The following is a 19,399-nucleotide window of genomic DNA, read 5'->3' on the forward strand; positions in this document are numbered from 1 at the left end:
GCTTCTACTTGGACCACGGCAAGCAACACAATGGCTGAGGCATCTTCGAGCGCCAGGCCTATAACGCCTCCCCGCTCAGAGGGTTCAGTATCGGCACTACCACTGACACCTGAACATGTCAGGCGCGTAGAGATCAATCGACTTCTCGGTACGTAGTTGTCGTCCATGTCTCCCGCTTTCGCTGAGTCATCCCCAGCGAAGGCTAAGCAGCGCGAAAGAGAACAAGACGCCTCTTCATCATCCATACCAAATGCGAACAACAAGCGGCCTATAGGCGTCGTACCTGCATCGTCAAATTCGCCGACTGCACCGCAGTCTTCGCGGCCACTGCAGCGGGATTCACGGCTTGGGAAGTATTTCGAATATGATCTGTCTAAGATGGCGAACTCGAAGGGTGGGTTCTTGATTGAGGACGACAAAGAGGTAGACGAAGACTTGAGGAGGAAGGAGAAACAGCGGGAGAAACAGCGGGCCCAGCAGACCCTGGACCTTCGTGAGTGTCCCCTCACCTCGGCTTACTTTCTTCTGACGTCCAGTAACAGCAATATTCCTGGACCCCAAGCTTAACCCGAAATGCAAAGAGTGCGGATCAATAGACATTGATCAAACATACAAGAAGATCTTCGGTTGTCTCGTGTGTAATAAATGCAAGAATGACAGGCCAGAGAAGTACAGCTTGTTGACGAAGACAGAATGTAAAGAGGTGTGTAACTCAAGCCTCTATCGGACTCGTCGACTGTACGCGTTGCTGATGAACGCTTAATAGGATTACCTCTTGACAGATGGTAAGCTCTTAACCTCATGGACTCCCTCGCAAACTTGACACTTCTCCCAGCGGAACTCCGAGACCAAGAGCTCCTTCCGCACTTGTTGAAGGCTAACCCCCACAAGTCGACATATGCGAACATGATGCTGTTCCTCCGGTGCCAAGTGGAAGACTTTGCCTGGAAGAAATGGGGCTCCCCGGAAGCCTTGGATGCGGAATGGGAACGGAGGGAAAAAGAGAAGAAGAAGAAGAAAAACAAGAAGTTCGAGCAGGGTCTTAAGGAGCTAAGACGTCGGACGCGCGAGGGGGTATGGCAGAAGCGCAAGGACGCAGAGCACAAGCATGTATTTGGTGTCGTCGAGAAGGGCCCCGACGGTGTAGGCAAGCAAGTGTGCCATGAATGCGGGTTTACGATAGAGGTCGAGGAATTCTAGGTTGCCCGTCGCTCGCGGGTTCTCTTTGGTTTCGCTCTGGAATGAGGGCAGATATCACATGCATCAATGAACTCAGCACCATCAGACATGGCGGACACATCCGGCAACAGTATTACCGTACCCGCATCCCTAGGCCGTCCGTTCAGCTCTCATACGAATATAACTGCACAACCGGATGGTCATGTCGTTCCCAAGTTCTGCTTTCTAGTTGCTTTCTTTGAACAAACCTAAGTATCCGAGATGGCCGAAGGACAAGCAGAACATGAGCAGATCTCGACGGCCCTGGACGTGGAACAGATAGACGTGAATCTGTTCCGATCCAAGTCCCTTTGGCTTCCCGTCCGCGCTCGGGGCGTGTTTGGTGGACAGGTTATCTCCCAGGCAGTCGTCTCCGCAACGAACTGCGTGAATCCTGCTTTCACTTTACACGTACGCATCCTAGATTGTTTTCCATTGCAGTGAATGACATGTATCCCGATAGTCCTTACATGTAGGTCGCAACATGCGCCCTAAGATCAAAGCTTCTGACAGTCCGTTGAATAAGTGTTATTTTCTGACGAGCGCGTCCCCTGCTGTCCCCATACTGTACTACGTTGAGCGTCTCCGGGAGGGGCGGTCATATACGACCCGATCCGTGAAGGCAGCGCAAAATGGAAAGATAGTCTTCATCCTCCTCTGCTCGTTCCAGAAGCCCGAACCATGGCAGCCCGAACACCAATGGCCCATGCCATCCGTGCCGGCCCCCGAAGAGTGTGAATTGGAGGAAGACCGATACCTCAAGGATGCGAACGGGGCGTCGAACGAGAAAGTAAAGAACATCCTATTGGAATACCGTGAAGTGGGTGTTTCCTTGAGAGCGGTTTGTGATGTAGCTCACTGTATACTGTGTAGGAAAGAATGAAGAGCCCCATAGAAGTTAGGAGCGTCGGAGCTCGCTCGACGGGGCATGGTACGACCATCTATATGCACTGGATGAGGGCCAAGAAGGTTCCTAAACGTGATGCTCCATATCAAAAAGTTAGCAATTTTTATTACCCTTTCTGCTATCGAACTCACCCGCGTTCTGTATGTCACAGGCAATCCTCGGCTATATGTCTGACCTATTATTGTAAGCTCCTGTGGCAACACTGTGTATGCAGCATCTGACACGGCATCAGCATCGGTGCATCCGCCAATACGCTTGGTCTGAAACGTTTATCGAGGGGACCTGATGCGTTGGCCATGATGGTGAGTCCTATTGCTTACCGTAATGGGTTATATTCTCATCAGGACTTCGCAGTCGACCTTGGATCACAGTGTATATTACTATAGGTCTGCTCGATCGCCTGTAACCGTCAAGTAGATTACTGAGCAGCTGTTCACCCTCAGCGACGATTTCAGCTGCGATGACTGGTTGCTATACGTTGTAAGGGGACATCATTCTGTCAGTCGAAATTAGCTTTCTTACCTTCCATCTCAGGTCACCTCACCGCGGACAGGCTCTGGGCGTGGTGTGGTACACGGACAAGTGCGTAATCACCGATCTATCTCATCAATTACTGACGACTATCGGTGCAAGATGTACACCCGAGACGGCAAGCTAGTCGCTGTTATGGGCCAGGAGGGTGTAGTCCGCGCGGACCGACGGCCACCAGCAAATGAGACGAAGGCGAAATTATAAGGGCTGCCGCCCAGAAGCCTAGTCTGGTAGTCCGTTCCTATTTGCACCCCTAGAGATAACGTACTGCATATAATCGCTCGGATATCGTAGATCGCTTGGTTCTCAATAATATCATACTTGGTTGGATGCTTAGCAGACGTCTTCATAAATCGTACACAACGTCGAGGGGTTTACGAATACACAGCATCCTACCCTGGTTCGCGCCACATCCCTGCTCAGCGTGAAGCTCCAGCGGGGAAAAGCTCGCCCCCAGACCATACGCAATACTTTCCATGTCACCTGTGGGTACATGGCATGAGAGACCGCGCTTTTAGAAAAGTACTGGTGACATAAGACTATCATACTATCCCCTGTCCGATGGGATGGCAAAGCAAAACATGGAGTGTTACATGCGAGTGCGAGAGTGAGTGCAGACGTGGATGAAGCGACACGGAAGATGAACCAGTGGGATGACTTAGTTCTTCCGGCGGAAGGAAGAGCCTGCGGACGAATCATCAGACCACGATGCATGGGACGGAGCATGAGAACTACACACCCTCAGTTAACCGGGCCTTACCACCAGTGGGCTGGCACAAAACGCTGGAGCAAGAGCCACAGAGAACGACAGTTTGTGCGTGCGAGAAGACAGTCGTGATGGCAAAGCAACCTACGCCGCATCCCCTCCCGTCAGGATCGCCCTCATCGTCGATAACCAAAGCAGGGACTACTCACCAGGGCACTTGACATCCATGAAGTATGAGTTGGGCGACTGCACAAGACGCTTGAGCTTGTGCCTCCTCTTCTCAGTCTCGGGGAGGGGGTTGAGCAAGTCGACGGCGAGAGTCTGTCATGTGAGGAAAGATCGAGCGTATCAGGTTCCCTGGTCAGCATTTTCTCCATGAATTCCGAGCCAGCTGTACGTACCATGATGGGCGCAGCGAGTGTCTTGTGATTCCAACGAACGGTGCGGTCCTTTTGGTTCTTGAGGCGAGCTTTTTGACGCTGCGCTGAGTAGCGATGACCCAAGGGAAAAGTGTATTAGTGATGACCCCTCGACATATAAGGTTTGAACGGAGTTTGAATACTCGGCAGGCTCCGAACTGTGGCGGCTGCGACAAATTCCAAGTCACACCGATTCCTACTGCCAATGCCGGGCGCCCCGAAGTAAATATGCGTACGTGACATCCGACCGAAGGGATGTTGTTCATAGAATAATAAGAATTTGAAGACAAAAGACGCGATACTGAACCCGATGTAGGAAGGCTCTCCGCCTGGCGCCATAACAGCGCTGCTATTTGTACATGTGGCTCGAGAAATTGTGGCAATCGCACGACAACCGTGGTCCGTGAACGACGTCCTGGCGTCTGCATTTCCAACGACCGTCTCTGTTACAATTTCAGTCAAGTCGAAGTAAAAACAGGACTAAGGAAAAAATGGTACAGAATACTAGTTAGCGTTGAAGGCACTGGATGCTAGTCTTCGAGTAGTTGCAATATGGCATGAATCGCACCAACTCAAAGCAGTAGAGGTCTCCCAAACCAGCTATATTTATACACACGGTGTATGACCAGGCCGTCTCCGGCTTACTACGTATACAGGCAATGTAAGGACACAAGTCGGAGATATGGAAACAGGGGAAGTGGGTGCGGAATAATTACATGGACCTACAATATAGACAGCAAGCACGACCAAACGAATCCCGAGGCGAATAGGCTACACAATTTTGTCACGGATGACAGCTAATGAAACAGCAGCGGAGCAAAAGAGAATATGGACAGTGCACAGCAGGAAAACAGCGGATTAAGAAGTCAGTGCGGTAGGTTATGTGAACAGGGTCCCGAAAATAGTGTCTCTGTGTCGTTTTCAGTTTTCGTGAATGGTGTGGGGTATTCGCTTGAGAGTCGTGATTGGCCATCGAGGAAGAATTAGAGGCGGCGCCAGCACGCGGGCGAAGTGGGAGCAGCGGCCCTTGAGGGCTTCGGTGCTTGATAGACCTTGGGTTTGGCCGGGCCACCGAGCATGACACCGCCCGTGAGGACGGTCGTCCTGCCGCCTTCGTAACTCGTCACTTCTTTCTTGTTCTTGTCGATAAAAACCCGCGCCTGCCTGGCCTTCTCCCTCCGAGACATGAGCTTCTCCGCATCACTCTTCTTCTCCATGCTCCCAGCACTGGATACGCTCGTCATCGAAGACGACGAACCGCTCGACGAGAAGGAGAACTCCGAAGACTCTGAGTTATCCGAGGAGGAAGACGAACGAGAGTGGGTAGAGACGGGGGAGACGGAGTCCTCCCTGCGCGGGGGGCACAGATACTTAGGGGGCGCAGAAGGGACGGGAAACTTGTCAAGAATGGGCGTCAACCAGGTGGGTTCGCGCACTTCATGAGCGATGAGAGCAAGGATTTCTTCACCGATCTGCTCCTGGTCCTCCTCCAAGAGCTGCTGGGCGAGCGTCTTGGGACTCTCCTCCTTCACTTTCCTGGCATCCGTAGCAGCGGCAAGCTTAGCCGTCGCTTGGCTACGGATCTGACTCTGAATATCTGCCTCACTCAATCTGGGCTCCCAGAGGGTGGTGACATGGAAGGAGGGAGTTCCCCACTCGCCGTACCTGGCGAAGATGCAGCCGGGGTTGACGAACAGCTCGAAGTCGGGGTGTCTAAGGGCCCGGGCCCAGTCTTGCCATGCAACACCGGCAGCAACGCACGCAGCGTGGACGAGGCGGGGCGGGCAATTTTGAGAGAACAGGAGGCAGCGACGGCCTGAGCCTTTGGTAGGGTCGGTGGGATCCCAGGAGGGCGCAAAGTGAGTGGACAAATTGGACACGAGGAGGAATTGAAGCTTCCGGAGGGTCTCTTCCGGGAGGCGGCCGTTTAATGAGAAGGTAATATGATGGACGGCTTGGGTAACAGCCTCGGAGAGGGACAGGGACTGGGGAACGGCAGAAACGTTGATGGCCATTGCGATAGAAATATAAGGGATGGCTGGTGATGAGCGATGAGGAGACGTTGGAACTCCTGAAGGAACGTTGATAAATCGACCTGCGATGGGTTGCGGATATTGAGTCTCGCTGAAGTTCGTAAGAGAGGCTTCGTGAAGGCGACTAGATGCTGGTGGTATGCAGAGATTGCTCGAATGCAAACGGCGAATGCGTAGCAAATGCGACGAGAATAAAAAAAGTGTCTGGAGGGGCGGTCAGTATTTATATGCTGCAGGCGAGTCTGACGGCTGACTAACCTAACAAGCTGGAGGACGGCAGGCGGGGCGAAGAGGGGGCGCAGCAGAGCGGAAGCAAAAGTCAGCGGACCGCTTGATGGAATAGCAAGGCGCTGCCTACCTGGTCTGGAACGAGACGGGGACAGGAGGCGGTTGGATCGGGATCCTGGTGAAGAAAACCGTGGCTGCTCTGGCCCGCTTTATATTCACCCTCGTCCCGCAAAGCGCCCACCCAACAATGCCCAGACTCGGACATTGCGCGCAAGCACTGTTGCCACCGAGAGTACAAATGAGACGCCCTGTACAAAAGCGCCTTTCCATTTTTGGCAACAATGCCTGCCCACGCGGAGTTTCAAGTGCCGCCGGCCACTGCCGACAATTGTCCCCCTATCGGGGGCTTCCCCCGTTATTGTGCTCAAAAATGCTTCCGTCTACACTGTTGTAATGTGACCTTCCGTTCGCTCTCAGGGCTGCTTTATGATGTACAAACCTGGCACTACTACGGCAGACCAACAATAGGGCCTTTGCTGCGACGTCCTTATGCTGTCGCTTGAGGTAATGATGTCCCTAGTCGCAGCCATACACATCATTCCAGACGCCTTCTCCCCCGGTGAAGAAGTCATTCCCGACCTGTCGGTGCACGCATCGCCTTTCCATTGTAATTATCCTGCTTGAAACTTGCTTGTGCACGTCCGTCTCGTATGAAATACTCCCTCTCGAGTGTCTCTGGGAAGCGTGGTCTATAACGGAATGGGAAGTGTAGTGGATAGCGGGTCCACCCACCAAGCGCTAAGCGCTTAAGCAGCGGAGACACCGTCAGCCCTGTCAAGTAGGGCCCCTAGTCAGAGTGGGCAAAGTGCTCCCCTTCACGTCCATTCTCCCATTCTGCCTGCTATCAAGGGTCACAACTTCGCTTGGATATGCCAGGTGAAGGACCCGCTCTTCTGCTCTTGGTATTTGCGGCGGTACGTGGCTTACGATGCCCAGAGCAGTCCGCCAGTAGCCACAAGGCACCCACTCCCATTTCGCCACCGACGGAGTCTTAGTATGTACCATGAGAGCGTGAGGCGGGCGTATCGGAAGCTCTACCAACCTTATTCCTAATCTAAAATCAAGTGCTCTTCCCTATATGTTGCGTCGGCCGTATTTCAAATTCACCAACTCTTATGGACGATATGCTCTTGTATTCTGGTCATACCTAAGAGGTCGACTCACAAGAATGTGTTTCATGGTAAAATTAAAATGTGTGGCTTCCCAGCTCGAAGCCTCGACCTTCGCAGGCGTGGCCACGAGCAAGGAGTCCAGGATGGCACAGACCCCGAAGGATATCCGTCACGCTGACCGGACTAGCCACACTAGCGATCATCCAAAAGCGGTCAGCTCACCGTGAGGACTCCAAAACGAGAATTTGAACGCTTACCGGGGTGAAGTCACAGGATATTATCACGTCCGCAGGTATATACATTGTTGCAGAGCGTGACAGATCGTCCAGCGCACGGCGATGCGTATCCAGTCATCCGGGCCTTGATAATGTAGCCTCGTGCCAGGTGTCGCCAGAGCCCAAAAGCATGACCAGTCCCAGTCAGGGTCGATCGGCCGCACGCCTGAACCACGATGGCCAGGCCACATCAACAACGAAGAAAGAAACGCAAATACCACCGACGCGTCTTGTGGGTCCACCTATTTCTTCATTCGATACCAGAGTTGCGATTTGGATTCGGAAACGTCGAGATCGTGGAATGGCACAGATCCGTATCGGGTGTGGCTCGTTGACTCTTTGTGGCCTGCCACGAGTAAGCATGCTGCCGCAAAGAAAGAGAAAAGCCTATCCATGTTGACTGCCTTCGATGTTCTAGGCCAGGGGCGGTGATAAGGGAGAAGGACTGTCTTTAACGTTGGTGCGTTATTGACTGGTACTCAGGGGCGTCTGGTCGTTTGTCCCCAATGGCGCTCTTGATGTTTGCCGCTGAGATGCTTGGGTGGACGAATGGCAACCAGTCGGCAGTGCATCCAATGGGACATCGACAGCGTCCTGTCTTCGGTCCGACAATTTGCAACGCGATAATCGGAGTGGCGTATCCGAGCGCGAAGGATCAGCAAGTGTACATCAGACAATAGGATAGAACACACGAACTCATCCATCTGAGAGTAGCTGGACGAGCTGAACCTCGTTCACATCGTCAGGTTAGGAGCTGCGATGCAGCAGTGGCATCCGGACTTCGTGCCGTACTTAGACAATGTGCGCCGCCACTTGTCCTGGTCTTCTCGACATTAGCCAGTAGGGTCGACATCATTTTGCGTGATCACGCCTGGTGATTCGCCGCAAATGACAGCCTCGTTCGGTCGGTGAATAGTCCTTCGTGTGTCGCCATAGAGACAGGTGATCATGCGACCAGCCAACTGAATGGTTACACCAACCAGCTGTCCGATGTCCTGCATAGCGTCACTGACAAACGGATTGCGGACGGCGATATCACTGGGAGGGCAAAGCATAGCGTGTCAGCGTGTAAGGCATAACAATAAATACGTGGTATATTCCTTCGCCACCGTAAGCAGAGAGGAACACCTGCTGGGAGGCCCGCTGGGAGGAAACAGAGGCTAGCCTATGCAAAGTCAAGACCCACCAAGATGGCTGAGGCAGTCTGTGCTTCGATTCGGAGCCATCGCAAGGTTACCGACAGACGATCCGGTACTACACAGTTTCAGAATCACTTCAAATGTAACAATCACTGTTCAGTGTAGATCTAGACACAGGAAACAGAAGCTGTCCTACGCAAGTCCAAGGAGCTTAAAGACAGCGACTGGAGTTTTGAACCTGTAGTAAGATGATCTACAGGAAGTGCAGCGCCCAGGGTCAACGATAGTCAGCCCAGAGGAGGCCCAAGCTGAAGTGGGTCGAAAGTCAATCGCCTCTCGAGAACGTCCGAGCTTCAGCTCGAGAGAATTGACCCTGGAAAGCCGGAATTAGCTGTTTCCTCCACGTTTACGTGCAATGACAAGGGTTAACCCAGTGTGTTACGAGCTGACGTCCTCGTCCAAGAACCAGGCACACTTTTCCTCAGGCTAATCGCGCGCCGCTGAGGGGCGAGAGGAGCTTCGAAACATGATGAACTTCGGGTTCGTGGCCTAGAAACAGCGTCGCAGCCGGGGGCGACAACGTGTCACAAGACATGCGGAGATCTCCCTGCAGATATTGCGTCAGATTGGGAGCTAGGAGGGTCACGCTCGGGCATATGGAGTGAGGCTAGGACCACAAAAAAGTCGCTATCAGGCGTGGTGGACTCCAGCGGCCCCCTGGGTCATGTAAACCTCGGGGTAAACTGATGAATTGATTCTAGATCGTCTATGGTTGAGTGATGGAAGGATTTGCTCCTTGGACCTTCGCTATCCGGTGAGAACGGCGTAAAGGTGGCTTTCCGCGGTGCAAGGTATCCGCCGGGGGAGTGAGCTCTCCAACGTGGGGCTGGCAGAGCAAAAACCGTTGCGTCGCAGAATCACCGCTGGGGCCTTTGGAGGCAAGTCCAGATAGCGATGCTGGGAGTGACTGACGTCACGTGAGGAGACACTAGCAAATCATTACCTACTTGCCACAGACATGGACGCGGTGAATCGGAGACGCAGCGGCCACAGCCAACCTCTTCCAGGAAGGCCAGTGCTCTCGGGTGTCACTATAAATCATTCCCCGAGAGGAGATATTGTGCGTTACTGGCAGAAGAAGCATTGCACGAAAGACGTACTCCAGTGGCACCTACTTCAGCCAGTGGCGAAGTGGGTCTATACTTTGTAGTCTGTCAGAGACGTCAAAAATAATTTAAGGTTTTCAGCACGATCGTTCAATACGAAGATGCCCAAGTGTCAACAATTCCTGCGTTGCATCGAGAGTCCTGTGCTCGTACTACACAGTGGTTGTACGAGCGAGTACCAGGACGATTGCATTTTCTTGGTGGCGAATACGACGTCACCGGGCCCTTCATACTCCTGTATACCAGCTGCGCGTGCGTTCCATAAAAGGTGAATGTCTCCCCAGTTTACGATCAGCACCGCTCACAGCAGGCCGCGGGAAAAAATGCGCGAAGATACGACGTACAGACCGAAGGACATTATCCATAATTTCAGGGGATGCTGCAAATTCTTTTGCTATGTCTTCGCCTTGCGAAATGCAAGTCCGGAGACTGTCGGGCTCGAGTCCGTGTTGGGCAATCGAGGGCGCCCGGGGCTCCACCGTGTGATAGAGAAGCAGCGAGTTGGGACTCCGATCTCGGTTTAGCGGTGCTTCGCAAAGTACGTCATGCATCTGGGGCTTCGGAGTGGCGGACATAGCCGTCTGCATACGACGCACCTATCCCGTTTTCTTTATAAACCCAGGCGTCACCCATGCCAGACAGCAAACTTCGAACCCTCAGTTATCCTCGCATACTCTCCTCCCTCGCAACCGTAATCCGTTCTGTCCGCTAGTCATGGCTCACATTAACGCTGAGCAGCGGAAGCAACTCTACTCGCAGGAGTTAGCTGCCTACACCCTTCGTCAATGGCAGCAAGTCCGTCAAAACCTGGAGAAAGGGTCGAGTCCCGACCTCAAGACCAACAGAACGCCTTCATCCCTTTCCCAAGAGTCTAGCTCGGACGGTGCTAATAAAGGTGCGAAATTTACCCAATTGCAGAGTGGTCAGAGCCTCTCTTTCTCTTGCATGTTCGTAATGAACTTACGATAACGAACATTCTTTCTTAGGGGTACAGGCCACGGACTACGCTCACAGATCACAAAGGCGTACACACGATGGCGAAAATTTTAGGCAGCAGCAGCATGCCATCGCCCAGCACTAATCCCGCCGGAGGCCATGTAAGTGACTCATAACACTCTTCGACACCGTTACAGCCGATACCAACTTCAAGGCTAGGGAATACCTTACTCGGCTGGCCTATATAAGCTCATCTGACGCCAAATCGCCGTGGCGTCAGCCCTTCGTCTTCCCCACTCTCGCGCATGGCTTACACGCGCTTTACGACTCGGATTTTTTATCCATCGCTTCTCTCGACATGTTTCACTGCATCTCCCGCACCTCACTCGCACTGTGCAATCAGCTGGACTCCGCACTTACATATTTTTACCGCACTCGATGTTGTACTATAACATATATTTATCATTTGAAAGCTCCTCTCGGAAACGCAACATATCAGATATGGTCACCTAAGATTACTGCATCGACTACGGGCTCGAAGGGCGCGTGCAAAGTCCGAAATGAAGTAAAGAACCGAGTCCTTTGCGCACAAAGACTCCACACTAATCCTAGGGCTTCTGGTTATCTTCCAGGAAACTCTGAGATAGAAGTCATCAGGTGTCATACGAAGACAGGGATATTTCTAGCAAGTATGACGAGCTCGTCTCTGACAGTCGTCTCAACCGGGACTGCGATGAGCCATTCGAGGGGTGCTCATGACGTCGATTAATTGACACAAGGACATCCGTCAACAACCTTCACTCTGGTGCGTGCCTAATTTCCTGGCCTTCTTCACGAGCCTAGGTGAGATATCAGATTCATGCCCGCGCTCGCTCGCGTGCGGGGCAGGTGTACATACACTAGACCGTGATACAATGCGAATGAACCGCTCCCGCAGAACTTACCAGACTGTGGGCCATGCAGGTGACGCCATGATTATGTTTGAGAAATTACGCTTACTAGCTTGCTTAATTTTTGTCGGCCGCCTGAGTGATCGATTGGCAGCTGAAGAACCTGATGATTTGGGGATAGATTTTAGAAGTATTCAGAATGATCGAAGGGTACCTGAGGGCTGGACTAATCGGCGGGGAAGACAATTTGTCCGCTAGCTTCATGGGAAACTAAGCCTTTCATATGTCGCAATGATGCGTTAGTGACACAAGCTGTGTTGAGCGAATGGATGGGTTCGGTAGTAAAGCTTTCGTATATTCGTACATAATATTGCAAGATCTGGGGTAAGTGATCGGGCAGCGGGCCTTGTGAAGGTACACTCAGGTACAGACATGGTTCCCCAGTGAGATGTGAGAGCTGGAAAAGTTGAGAACGTATCTTGTCAGGAGATGGATAGCACCGCGATCTAGGCGAGCCCGAGACATAGTCCTAAAGGAACAGGGCGATTCACTATGGGCGTTATAACGAGAGAGGCTGGTCTTCTACTTGATTCCGGATAGCCACGAGGTTCCATTCATACACGGCCCGAGCACTCTGGAATCAACGGCTTGGTAGCATTACCACGTCTCGACGAGTGTCTTCTGGATTGACTGTGCCTGTGAGGGAAGTGAGGCATCAGAGAGCTACTTCAAAGTTGAATCACGAAGAGCGCTCCGAGTGGAGGCTAAACGGAAGTATCGAATGCTCTGTTTCGGACCTCGGTTGGTACTTTCATCCGAGGAAGCAGAGCGTGATTCGGTGTTCCCTGATTGACGGGACAACAAAGTACGACTGAAGTGTAATAAATTGATACCGTATCCCCCCATACGTTGCCAGCAAGGAAACAGTGGTGCGAGGGATTTGGCATTGAAGGATCGGTGTTCAAGCGCATTGCAATGGTTGCGTCTGCTTGATGTGACGTTCAGCGCATCTTCAGGGTATCTTGCTTAGAATAAGTGAGCACATACAAGTTCCTGCTGAATGCGATGGTCGACCAGACTCAACAGGGGCCGCTACTGCTGATCGATCATCGTGGCGGCAGCAGCCTGGTGACAATAATTGTTGATGACCAGTGCAGTGGGAGAACGAATGCACAGCTCATAAAAAAATACTTTCTAGAGGTTGGGACCGACGAAGATGAGAGTATTTACGTATGTCCGCTCAGAATGCACCTCATCAGTAATGCCACACTTGTGAGTGGAACGAACACACTTGCCATATCCGGCATTGGTCGGGGGAAAAGGCGCTGGCAGAATCTTAGATCCACTGTGGCGGGAGCTGTAGTCCACTAGCAGAGCTAATTCCACCTTCCCGCCGAGCTTGGCCTCGGCGTGGGTCTCCTCGCCGTCTTGAAAGCCTGCGCAACCCCCGCCCCTCTCACCGCCCCCGACCCTCCGCGAGATGTTTTTTACGCGCCTCTCGACCCGCGTACCCCGTTTTGCGCGTTCTTTGGCCACCGTGAACCATGTTTCGCCCTCAGAATCGATTGCGACGGTCAAGTCTACTATCACCCGCCATGACTGGACAAGGGAGGAGGTGCAACAGATATATGACACTCCTCTTTTGGATCTCGTGTTTCGCGCCGCGTCTGTGCACAGGCAGCACCACGATCCGAGCAAGATCCAGCTCTGCACTCTCATGAACATTAAGAGTATGTGACGATGTCTGCCGATTTATCTCCACGACTCAGCCAGCTGATACTGCTGATCGGAAAGCTGGAGGCTGCACGGAAGACTGTAAGTCAGAGTATTGTAGGCTCGTCTGGTAGTCTAACGCGTGGCAGGCTCGTATTGCTCGCAATCCTCACGGTACTCGACTCCCACCAAGGCGTCTCCTCTGGTTTCTATAGAACCAGTTCTCGAAGCTGCACGCAAAGCGAAGGAAAATGGGAGTACGCGCTTCTGCATGGGTGCGGCATGGCGTGACCTAGCCGGTCGTAAACGAGGCTTTGAGCGGATTCTCCAGATGGTTAGGGAGGTCAGAGGAATGGGAATGGAAGTTTGCACCACTCTTGGTATGCTAAGTCCCGCACAGGCCAAGCAACTGAAAGAGGCGTGAGTAGCCTTCTTTCGCCGTTCTTGTCTATCACGATTTATATCACTAAAACGGAGCTCTGCCTCCCAGCGGCCTTACTGCCTATAATCATAACCTTGACACTTCTAGAGAGTTCTACCCACAAGTAAGACGTTTGTGTCTCGTGGAACGGCGATGTAACTGAATACCATTCAGGTCATCACGACACGCAGTTACGATGAAAGGTTGGATACTATTGCCGCTGTCCGCGAAGCGGGAATCAGTGTCTGCTCCGGTGGCATTCTGGGCCTCGGTGAATCCGATCGTGATCGTGTGGGCCTGATATGGGAGGTTTCCAAGTACGTTGCCAGTCAATCAGATTCCTTCGCCTGATTAATTTCTCTCGCTTTGCCACAGTATGCCGGAGCACCCGGAAAGCTTTCCTGTCAATGCTCTCGTGCCTATTAAGGGTACCCCATTGGAGGACAACGAGGTACGAATATACGGAAGTGCTGTGTGTAGGCTTGCTTATGATTCTTTGCAGCCGGTGCCCTACCATACCCTATTGCGCACTATCTCTACCGCTCGCATTGTTCTGCCCAAGACTATTATCCGGCTAGCGGCTGGAAGACAGACGTTGTCGGAATCCGAGCAGGCGATGTGCTTCATGGCCGGCGCAAACGCGGTCTTCACTGGGGAGCAGATGCTTACCACGCCATGTAAGTTGGTAGGGACTTGCCTGAGATAGTTGAACTAACGTCAATATAGGTTCGCCATGGGATGAGGATAAGGCAATGATGGGCCGTTGGGGCCTGGACGGGATGCGAAGCTTTGAGCAGGACGGTGTCCGGGCAAAGGAAGGGGCGCGATTAGAAGTTGCAGTCGAACAGCATTCTTCAAACCAGATCGGAGAATCCGTGCAACCCCAGGTGTAGCAGACAAAAGGTGTACGCATTTCCAATTCGGAGTTTGTCCCCTTGCTGACCATTCACTTAGATGTAGGAATATATGCTAGTCAGTGCCAGTACAGGATGTAAAGCTACAGTGCGTGTCTATGACATTAGCTTACGTAAGCAGACAGTAGATGCATATTTCTTGGTGGAATCGGCTCTCCATGCCTTATATCGCCGATACTGTGAGCGTCCCCCTGGAGCGCAGAGTTGCCACATTGAGGCTTCGCAGCCGGGATTCGCCGATCAGAGATTGACCGAGTGCTTGTCGACGTGCGTCGGTCTTGTCTATCGTGACCACCATATTATGACGAGCTATGTGCTGTCATGGGCCTTAGGATACAAGTCAACAGTCGTATGGAACGGGGTATATTGCTCCGCTTCAAGAAGATATTGAGAAGAGAGGCGGGGAACAGACATAGCGCCGACTGTCATCGTCGAAGATCCGGGTGGGAACGCTGGATCTCGTTTTTGGGCGATTTAGTGCCTCATTCCACACTTCTTTGTTGTATATGCATCTTGGAAGTCCTTACTTGTCCTCCAACTAGTTCACTCCGTTCAAAGGTCGAATATCTTTACCTGGCACACTCGGGGTAGGGCATCTCGGAATCTGGACAGTATTCGGTCCTGCACCGCTTCTTTCCATTAATTTTGGGGATCTAATCTCACTATTTCCTAATGAAGGTAGTTTCGGGATTGCTGGAGGTTCTCTGTTCATCGCCATCATCAACGCCATATGGATAGGTGTCGGAGCGCTTCGGTGTTAGCTGCTCAATCTGCGTCTCGACAGCGGACCTGGTCGGTCTTTATCCTGAAAATCATCCACCGCTCCTCCCTCTCGGTGTTCGTGTTCATCAATGTCAGACCTGTATCTGGCGGCCTGCGGTTTTGATATCCACTCGGGGTTCTTCAATGTTGCCCGTCCATCCAGGAAGTCGTGACCACCAGGTCCCCCCCGCTCGTTGACGAAGGGACGGACACTGCCGTGTTTTTCTGCCATACCTTCTAAGGTGTCATGGCGAGATTGAATTCTACCTTTGCACATTTAAGATTCTCTACAGCAGTGCCTTGTAGATCACCGCCTCAATTGCAACCACCCTTGTTGCTGCAAGGATCCCCACCAACATGTTCCGGCCAAGTGGCTACAACTACCCATCGGAAGACGACCAGCCGACCGCCGGACCTAGTGGCCAGTATGGTGGCCCTTATGGCTATCTCGGCGCGGGCCCGCAGATTCCGACACAGCAGCATGGGTATTCACAATCAACCTACGCACCTCCGCTGTTGATGTACTCTACCACCGTCCCTAATTATAGACCCCCAAGAGCCTATCCCCCAGCTAAGTAAGGATCTTCTGACATATCACAGCTCTTGTCTCTAACCTGACGTAGCGAGAGAAGGTACCTCTCAGTGTTCGTACAGAATGTGTTCGTCGGGATAAGGATTCCGATGGTTGCGTGAGTTTTATCTTCTATGAATGGGGAGACATGTACTTATCTGTCATCTTACTGAGCCGTTTATCTATCACCGATTACCGCGGCAATGTCGTGCTTGACACCTATGTGCGCCCCATGTGTGTCGTGAACTTTTTCAGCCGCTGTCGCCCATACTGATTACAACTCGCAGACGAGCCGTGACGGATTACAGGACAGCAGAAACTGGCCTATATCCGGAACACCTGAGCAGTGGTAGGTTTGATCAAGGGCCAGCATATAAGTAGGTCTGAAGCCTTTGTACCATGTAGGCCGACCTTTCGACGAAATCCAGCGTGACGTTGCAAATATAATTCGCGACAGAATCCTTGTAGGGTACTGCCTATGGGACTTCCTCTCGGTACGATTTGGAATCGCCTGTATTCCCCGTACACTCACTGAACAGCTTACACGACAGGTTATGGGAACGTCACATCCGGCAATAGACACTCGGGACGTTGCCCTCTTCCTTCCCTTTCGCCAGACTCTTCGAGCGAAGAAAATGGTTCCTTTATCTACTCTAGTGGACCGACTGATGAGAAGGAATATTGGGACTGGGCTGGAAGATCCGGTCGGTGTTCTATATACGAGGCGATGCACGGCATGGTTTCTGATTTCCATCCTTCCTACGCAGCTGGAGAACGCCCGTGCTGCGCTAGATTTATTTCGCTCATGCGAGGACGTATGGGAGGACATGATAAGATCTGGGTCATGGCCGTGCTCTCTCCCTCCTTCGACATATGCCAGGTACTTCACTTGAACAAGGTGAAACTGGAGTGTTCACGGTTATGGTCACCGGTCGGCGTTTTCATGTTATCATTATTCTGTCTGTATTTCACGAGACGAGCCAGTTCCCCGGGTGTAAATTCATATCAGCATAAGGACTGCCCTGTAGTGGAAACTATACACAGACGCAGTACTACAGTCGCCCCGGTTTTAACCCATAACGGGTCGTGGAACCCAAAAGTTATGGGTTTTTGCAGACTACTAATGGGTTACCAGAACATGTGACACCGTGACAGACAGCCTAATCGGTATAGGCCGGACGTCGTTTATGACAACATTTAGATACGGAATCTTGCAGAAAGTCGACCCCACTGGGAGGTCACACCGCCGAATGCGTTCGCGAACCGCGAACACGAACGTCGGAGGCACGTGCAAGCCACTACACGGTGCACGTGGCGGAGTTTTGTGGCTCTGGCCACACAGATGCGTCCTTATCAGGCCCCCTGCTTATGATAGAATGCATTTAAAACTGATAAACTATCAATTATAATAGTGCTGGTCTGTGTTATCTGTGAGATTGAACTCGTTGGGTAGTTGGTGGAAAATATGGTAAGGAATCAGAGCTGTTTGTGCCACAGCTTGAGCATATTCGGATGTGCCCCTCTCCTCTCCCCCCAATTCATGCCATGGCAACAGTGTACTACTGGCAGTGTCATGCCACCACAAGCATAGCTAGTCATTGATATTGGGTCGGGTATATTCATTAAAACTACGCTGCATATTAATGTACACTATTCAGTGATGCGGCAAAGTGATACGTTCATACCTACCCCTGATTTCCCCAGTTTTCGCTGTCTTTTCTGCTAAGTAAGATTGCCGTGTGGCATACGCCCCGGCCCAGACAACGGCCCTGGCGTGACCTCCCCTCACGTGGCTAACAGGTTCGCCGAACTCGTTCGTGAACGCGTTCGGCGGGCGAACTTCCCAGTCGGCTGGACGTTCTCCAGTCTTGAGTCTGGTATAGGTTATCTTCTGAAATATGAAAATACAGGGTCCAGATGCTCCAGGTTCTCGTGGGAAGGAGACCTTCCTAATATATGTGGGTTGTTTTATGGGTTATGACCCTCCAAAAAGCTATGGGTTATGGGTTACAGCAGACTTACACTGGGTACAATACACATATTGAGCCACTGAGAAAGTGTGAAAGGAACCGGACAAAGGTCAAATTTTGTTCATAGTGTTGCCTTGCAAAAGAAATGAAAGTTCAATGAACAGTGCTGAACAAAGATCATATCCTGTGTCACAATCGGATTTTTGCGCACTCAAAAGTAGTATTATTCTAATTCGTTTCACTGACTGTGCAATGGACAATCATGAAACAAGTTTGACCTTTGACTGGTTATTTTCAATGTTTTGTGCATGCTCAATATGCGTGATGTACCCAGTGTTATGGGTTTTTACTATCTACCATGTCAGTGGAAGCCAAAAACCTATGTATGGGATATGACAGATATGGGTTAAGACAGAGTCGACTGTAGTTCCCGATTCAAGAGATGGATTTCCTCAGAACACGGTCGACTCTCCCATAACCCATTGTGGTCCGTGGACGCAGAAAGGTATGGGTTTTCGGAGACTATGGGTTACCAGGGTGTGACAGACTGTGACAGTGGCAGGCAGTGTGAAATGTGGCTGGCAACCCGGCATACGCCGGACGGTCCGTGATGCCACATTATGCTACGTGTGGCCCGGCGGCGGTATGGGTGTGCAACGTCATATTGGTACAGGCTTTGGGGTTGGAATATGAGAGTAATTAGTGAAAAGGTAATAAATGGGGGTCCATATGGCTGTGATTGGGCTAAAAATAGGACGATTTACGGGCTATGGACCTTCAGAAAGGTATGGGTTATGGGGTACCAGAGAGTTATGGGTTGTCGTGACGATTACAGAGCACATTGACAATGAGCGAGACGCACGGGGTTGAGTTTTAGGAGTACATCGCACTCGCTGGTGGCGAAAGCGACAAAAAGCAGCTTTCGCTTTTGGAAATGAATGTCCCTACCAAGGGGGTACCACGTCAGCAATCCGCGAAACCAACTCCCTCGACCGGTGTTAAGCGGCGGTCATGGGGTCCTGGCCTCTGATTGGTCGAACACCGGTGCTGCAGAGATGGCGATTGCTGTGGCTGCATGTAGATAAGATGATGCGCTGGGTCTCAGCTGATCACAACAGCTTCATCCTTGACATAGAACTAGTAAAATACACTTGGAATTCTTGTGTTCTCTGCTGGTGTTTCTAATGTAACACTGCACCTCACCTCACATCTGCAGTGGGTATGTTGTGGTCCTCCCGCCCGCCCTATGTGAGTCAGTGTGACTTCTGCTGCGGCACCCGGCGGTGGTTCTTCTGCTAACAGAATGAGAAAGTCAGCGAGGAAATGTGGAGGTAGCGTATTACTCTGCATGGAGATGATAGAGTACCGAGGTATGTCAATTGGCGTGTAATCTTATCGACACGCAGCGACAGCAATCGTCATCACCGC

The 19,399-nt window shown here is 51.8% G+C and overlaps 8 protein-coding genes across 8 annotated transcripts; 6 read left to right on the top strand and 2 right to left on the bottom strand.

Annotated features, from left to right (window-relative positions):
• Nucleotides 1-30: 30 nt before the first annotated feature.
• On the top strand, nucleotides 31-2,860 carry GLOTRDRAFT_31223 (uncharacterized protein; the record flags this gene model as incomplete). Its single annotated transcript, XM_007862047.1, has 13 exons — nucleotides 31-148; nucleotides 197-493; nucleotides 543-703; nucleotides 767-785; nucleotides 836-1,155; nucleotides 1,441-1,629; nucleotides 1,745-2,038; nucleotides 2,092-2,217; nucleotides 2,277-2,308; nucleotides 2,358-2,453; nucleotides 2,569-2,605; nucleotides 2,660-2,707; nucleotides 2,759-2,860. 13 exons carry the CDS (start codon nucleotides 31-33, stop codon nucleotides 2,858-2,860), a joined length of 1,839 nt encoding a protein of 612 aa, XP_007860238.1.
• A 454-nt stretch (nucleotides 2,861-3,314) lies between these two features.
• GLOTRDRAFT_102654 (40S ribosomal protein S27) lies at nucleotides 3,315-3,766 on the bottom strand (the record flags this gene model as incomplete). Its single annotated transcript, XM_007863053.1, has 4 exons — nucleotides 3,315-3,340; nucleotides 3,396-3,506; nucleotides 3,572-3,683; nucleotides 3,764-3,766. 4 exons carry the CDS (start codon nucleotides 3,764-3,766, stop codon nucleotides 3,315-3,317), a joined length of 252 nt encoding a protein of 83 aa, XP_007861244.1.
• A 598-nt stretch (nucleotides 3,767-4,364) lies between these two features.
• Nucleotides 4,365-6,211, bottom strand: GLOTRDRAFT_109234 (uncharacterized protein). Its single transcript, XM_007863054.1, has 3 exons — nucleotides 6,173-6,211; nucleotides 6,073-6,080; nucleotides 4,365-6,018 (listed from the first exon to the last, which is right to left on the bottom strand). The coding sequence occupies exon 3, from the start codon at nucleotides 5,794-5,796 to the stop codon at nucleotides 4,765-4,767; it is 1,032 nt and encodes a 343-aa protein (XP_007861245.1). The 5' UTR covers nucleotides 5,797-6,018; nucleotides 6,073-6,080; nucleotides 6,173-6,211; the 3' UTR covers nucleotides 4,365-4,764.
• A 1,408-nt stretch (nucleotides 6,212-7,619) lies between these two features.
• Nucleotides 7,620-8,568, top strand: GLOTRDRAFT_90285 (uncharacterized protein; the record flags this gene model as incomplete). Its single annotated transcript, XM_007863055.1, has 6 exons — nucleotides 7,620-7,844; nucleotides 7,908-7,949; nucleotides 8,023-8,153; nucleotides 8,236-8,290; nucleotides 8,327-8,393; nucleotides 8,426-8,568. The coding sequence occupies 6 exons, from the start codon at nucleotides 7,620-7,622 to the stop codon at nucleotides 8,566-8,568; spliced, it is 663 nt and encodes a 220-aa protein (XP_007861246.1).
• A 1,775-nt stretch (nucleotides 8,569-10,343) lies between these two features.
• On the top strand, nucleotides 10,344-11,219 carry GLOTRDRAFT_113457 (uncharacterized protein). Its single transcript, XM_007863056.1, has 3 exons — nucleotides 10,344-10,689; nucleotides 10,781-10,891; nucleotides 10,950-11,219. Exons 1-2 carry the CDS (start codon nucleotides 10,509-10,511, stop codon nucleotides 10,873-10,875), a joined length of 276 nt encoding a protein of 91 aa, XP_007861247.1. The 5' UTR covers nucleotides 10,344-10,508; the 3' UTR covers nucleotides 10,876-10,891; nucleotides 10,950-11,219.
• A 1,811-nt stretch (nucleotides 11,220-13,030) lies between these two features.
• On the top strand, nucleotides 13,031-14,843 carry GLOTRDRAFT_109236 (biotin synthase). Its single transcript, XM_007863057.1, has 9 exons — nucleotides 13,031-13,350; nucleotides 13,415-13,435; nucleotides 13,483-13,753; nucleotides 13,824-13,878; nucleotides 13,929-14,071; nucleotides 14,130-14,205; nucleotides 14,257-14,431; nucleotides 14,481-14,657; nucleotides 14,709-14,843. The coding sequence occupies exons 1-8, from the start codon at nucleotides 13,101-13,103 to the stop codon at nucleotides 14,645-14,647; spliced, it is 1,158 nt and encodes a 385-aa protein (XP_007861248.1). The 5' UTR covers nucleotides 13,031-13,100; the 3' UTR covers nucleotides 14,648-14,657; nucleotides 14,709-14,843.
• Nucleotides 14,844-15,787: 944 nt separating this feature from the next.
• On the top strand, nucleotides 15,788-16,123 carry GLOTRDRAFT_124705 (uncharacterized protein; the record flags this gene model as incomplete). Its single annotated transcript, XM_007863058.1, has 2 exons — nucleotides 15,788-16,005; nucleotides 16,054-16,123. The coding sequence occupies 2 exons, from the start codon at nucleotides 15,788-15,790 to the stop codon at nucleotides 16,121-16,123; spliced, it is 288 nt and encodes a 95-aa protein (XP_007861249.1).
• Nucleotides 16,124-16,149: 26 nt separating this feature from the next.
• On the top strand, nucleotides 16,150-16,894 carry GLOTRDRAFT_30310 (nucleotide-binding protein; the record flags this gene model as incomplete). The annotated part of the gene is made up of 5 exons (XM_007861999.1): nucleotides 16,150-16,235; nucleotides 16,289-16,350; nucleotides 16,407-16,495; nucleotides 16,553-16,705; nucleotides 16,769-16,894. The coding sequence occupies 5 exons, from the start codon at nucleotides 16,150-16,152 to the stop codon at nucleotides 16,892-16,894; spliced, it is 516 nt and encodes a 171-aa protein (XP_007860190.1).
• Between the last annotated feature and the right edge of the window lie 2,505 nt (nucleotides 16,895-19,399).

This window comes from Gloeophyllum trabeum, assembly GCF_000344685.1.
Source record: "Gloeophyllum trabeum ATCC 11539 unplaced genomic scaffold GLOTRscaffold_00001, whole genome shotgun sequence".
NCBI lineage: Eukaryota > Fungi > Basidiomycota > Agaricomycetes > Gloeophyllales > Gloeophyllaceae > Gloeophyllum > Gloeophyllum trabeum.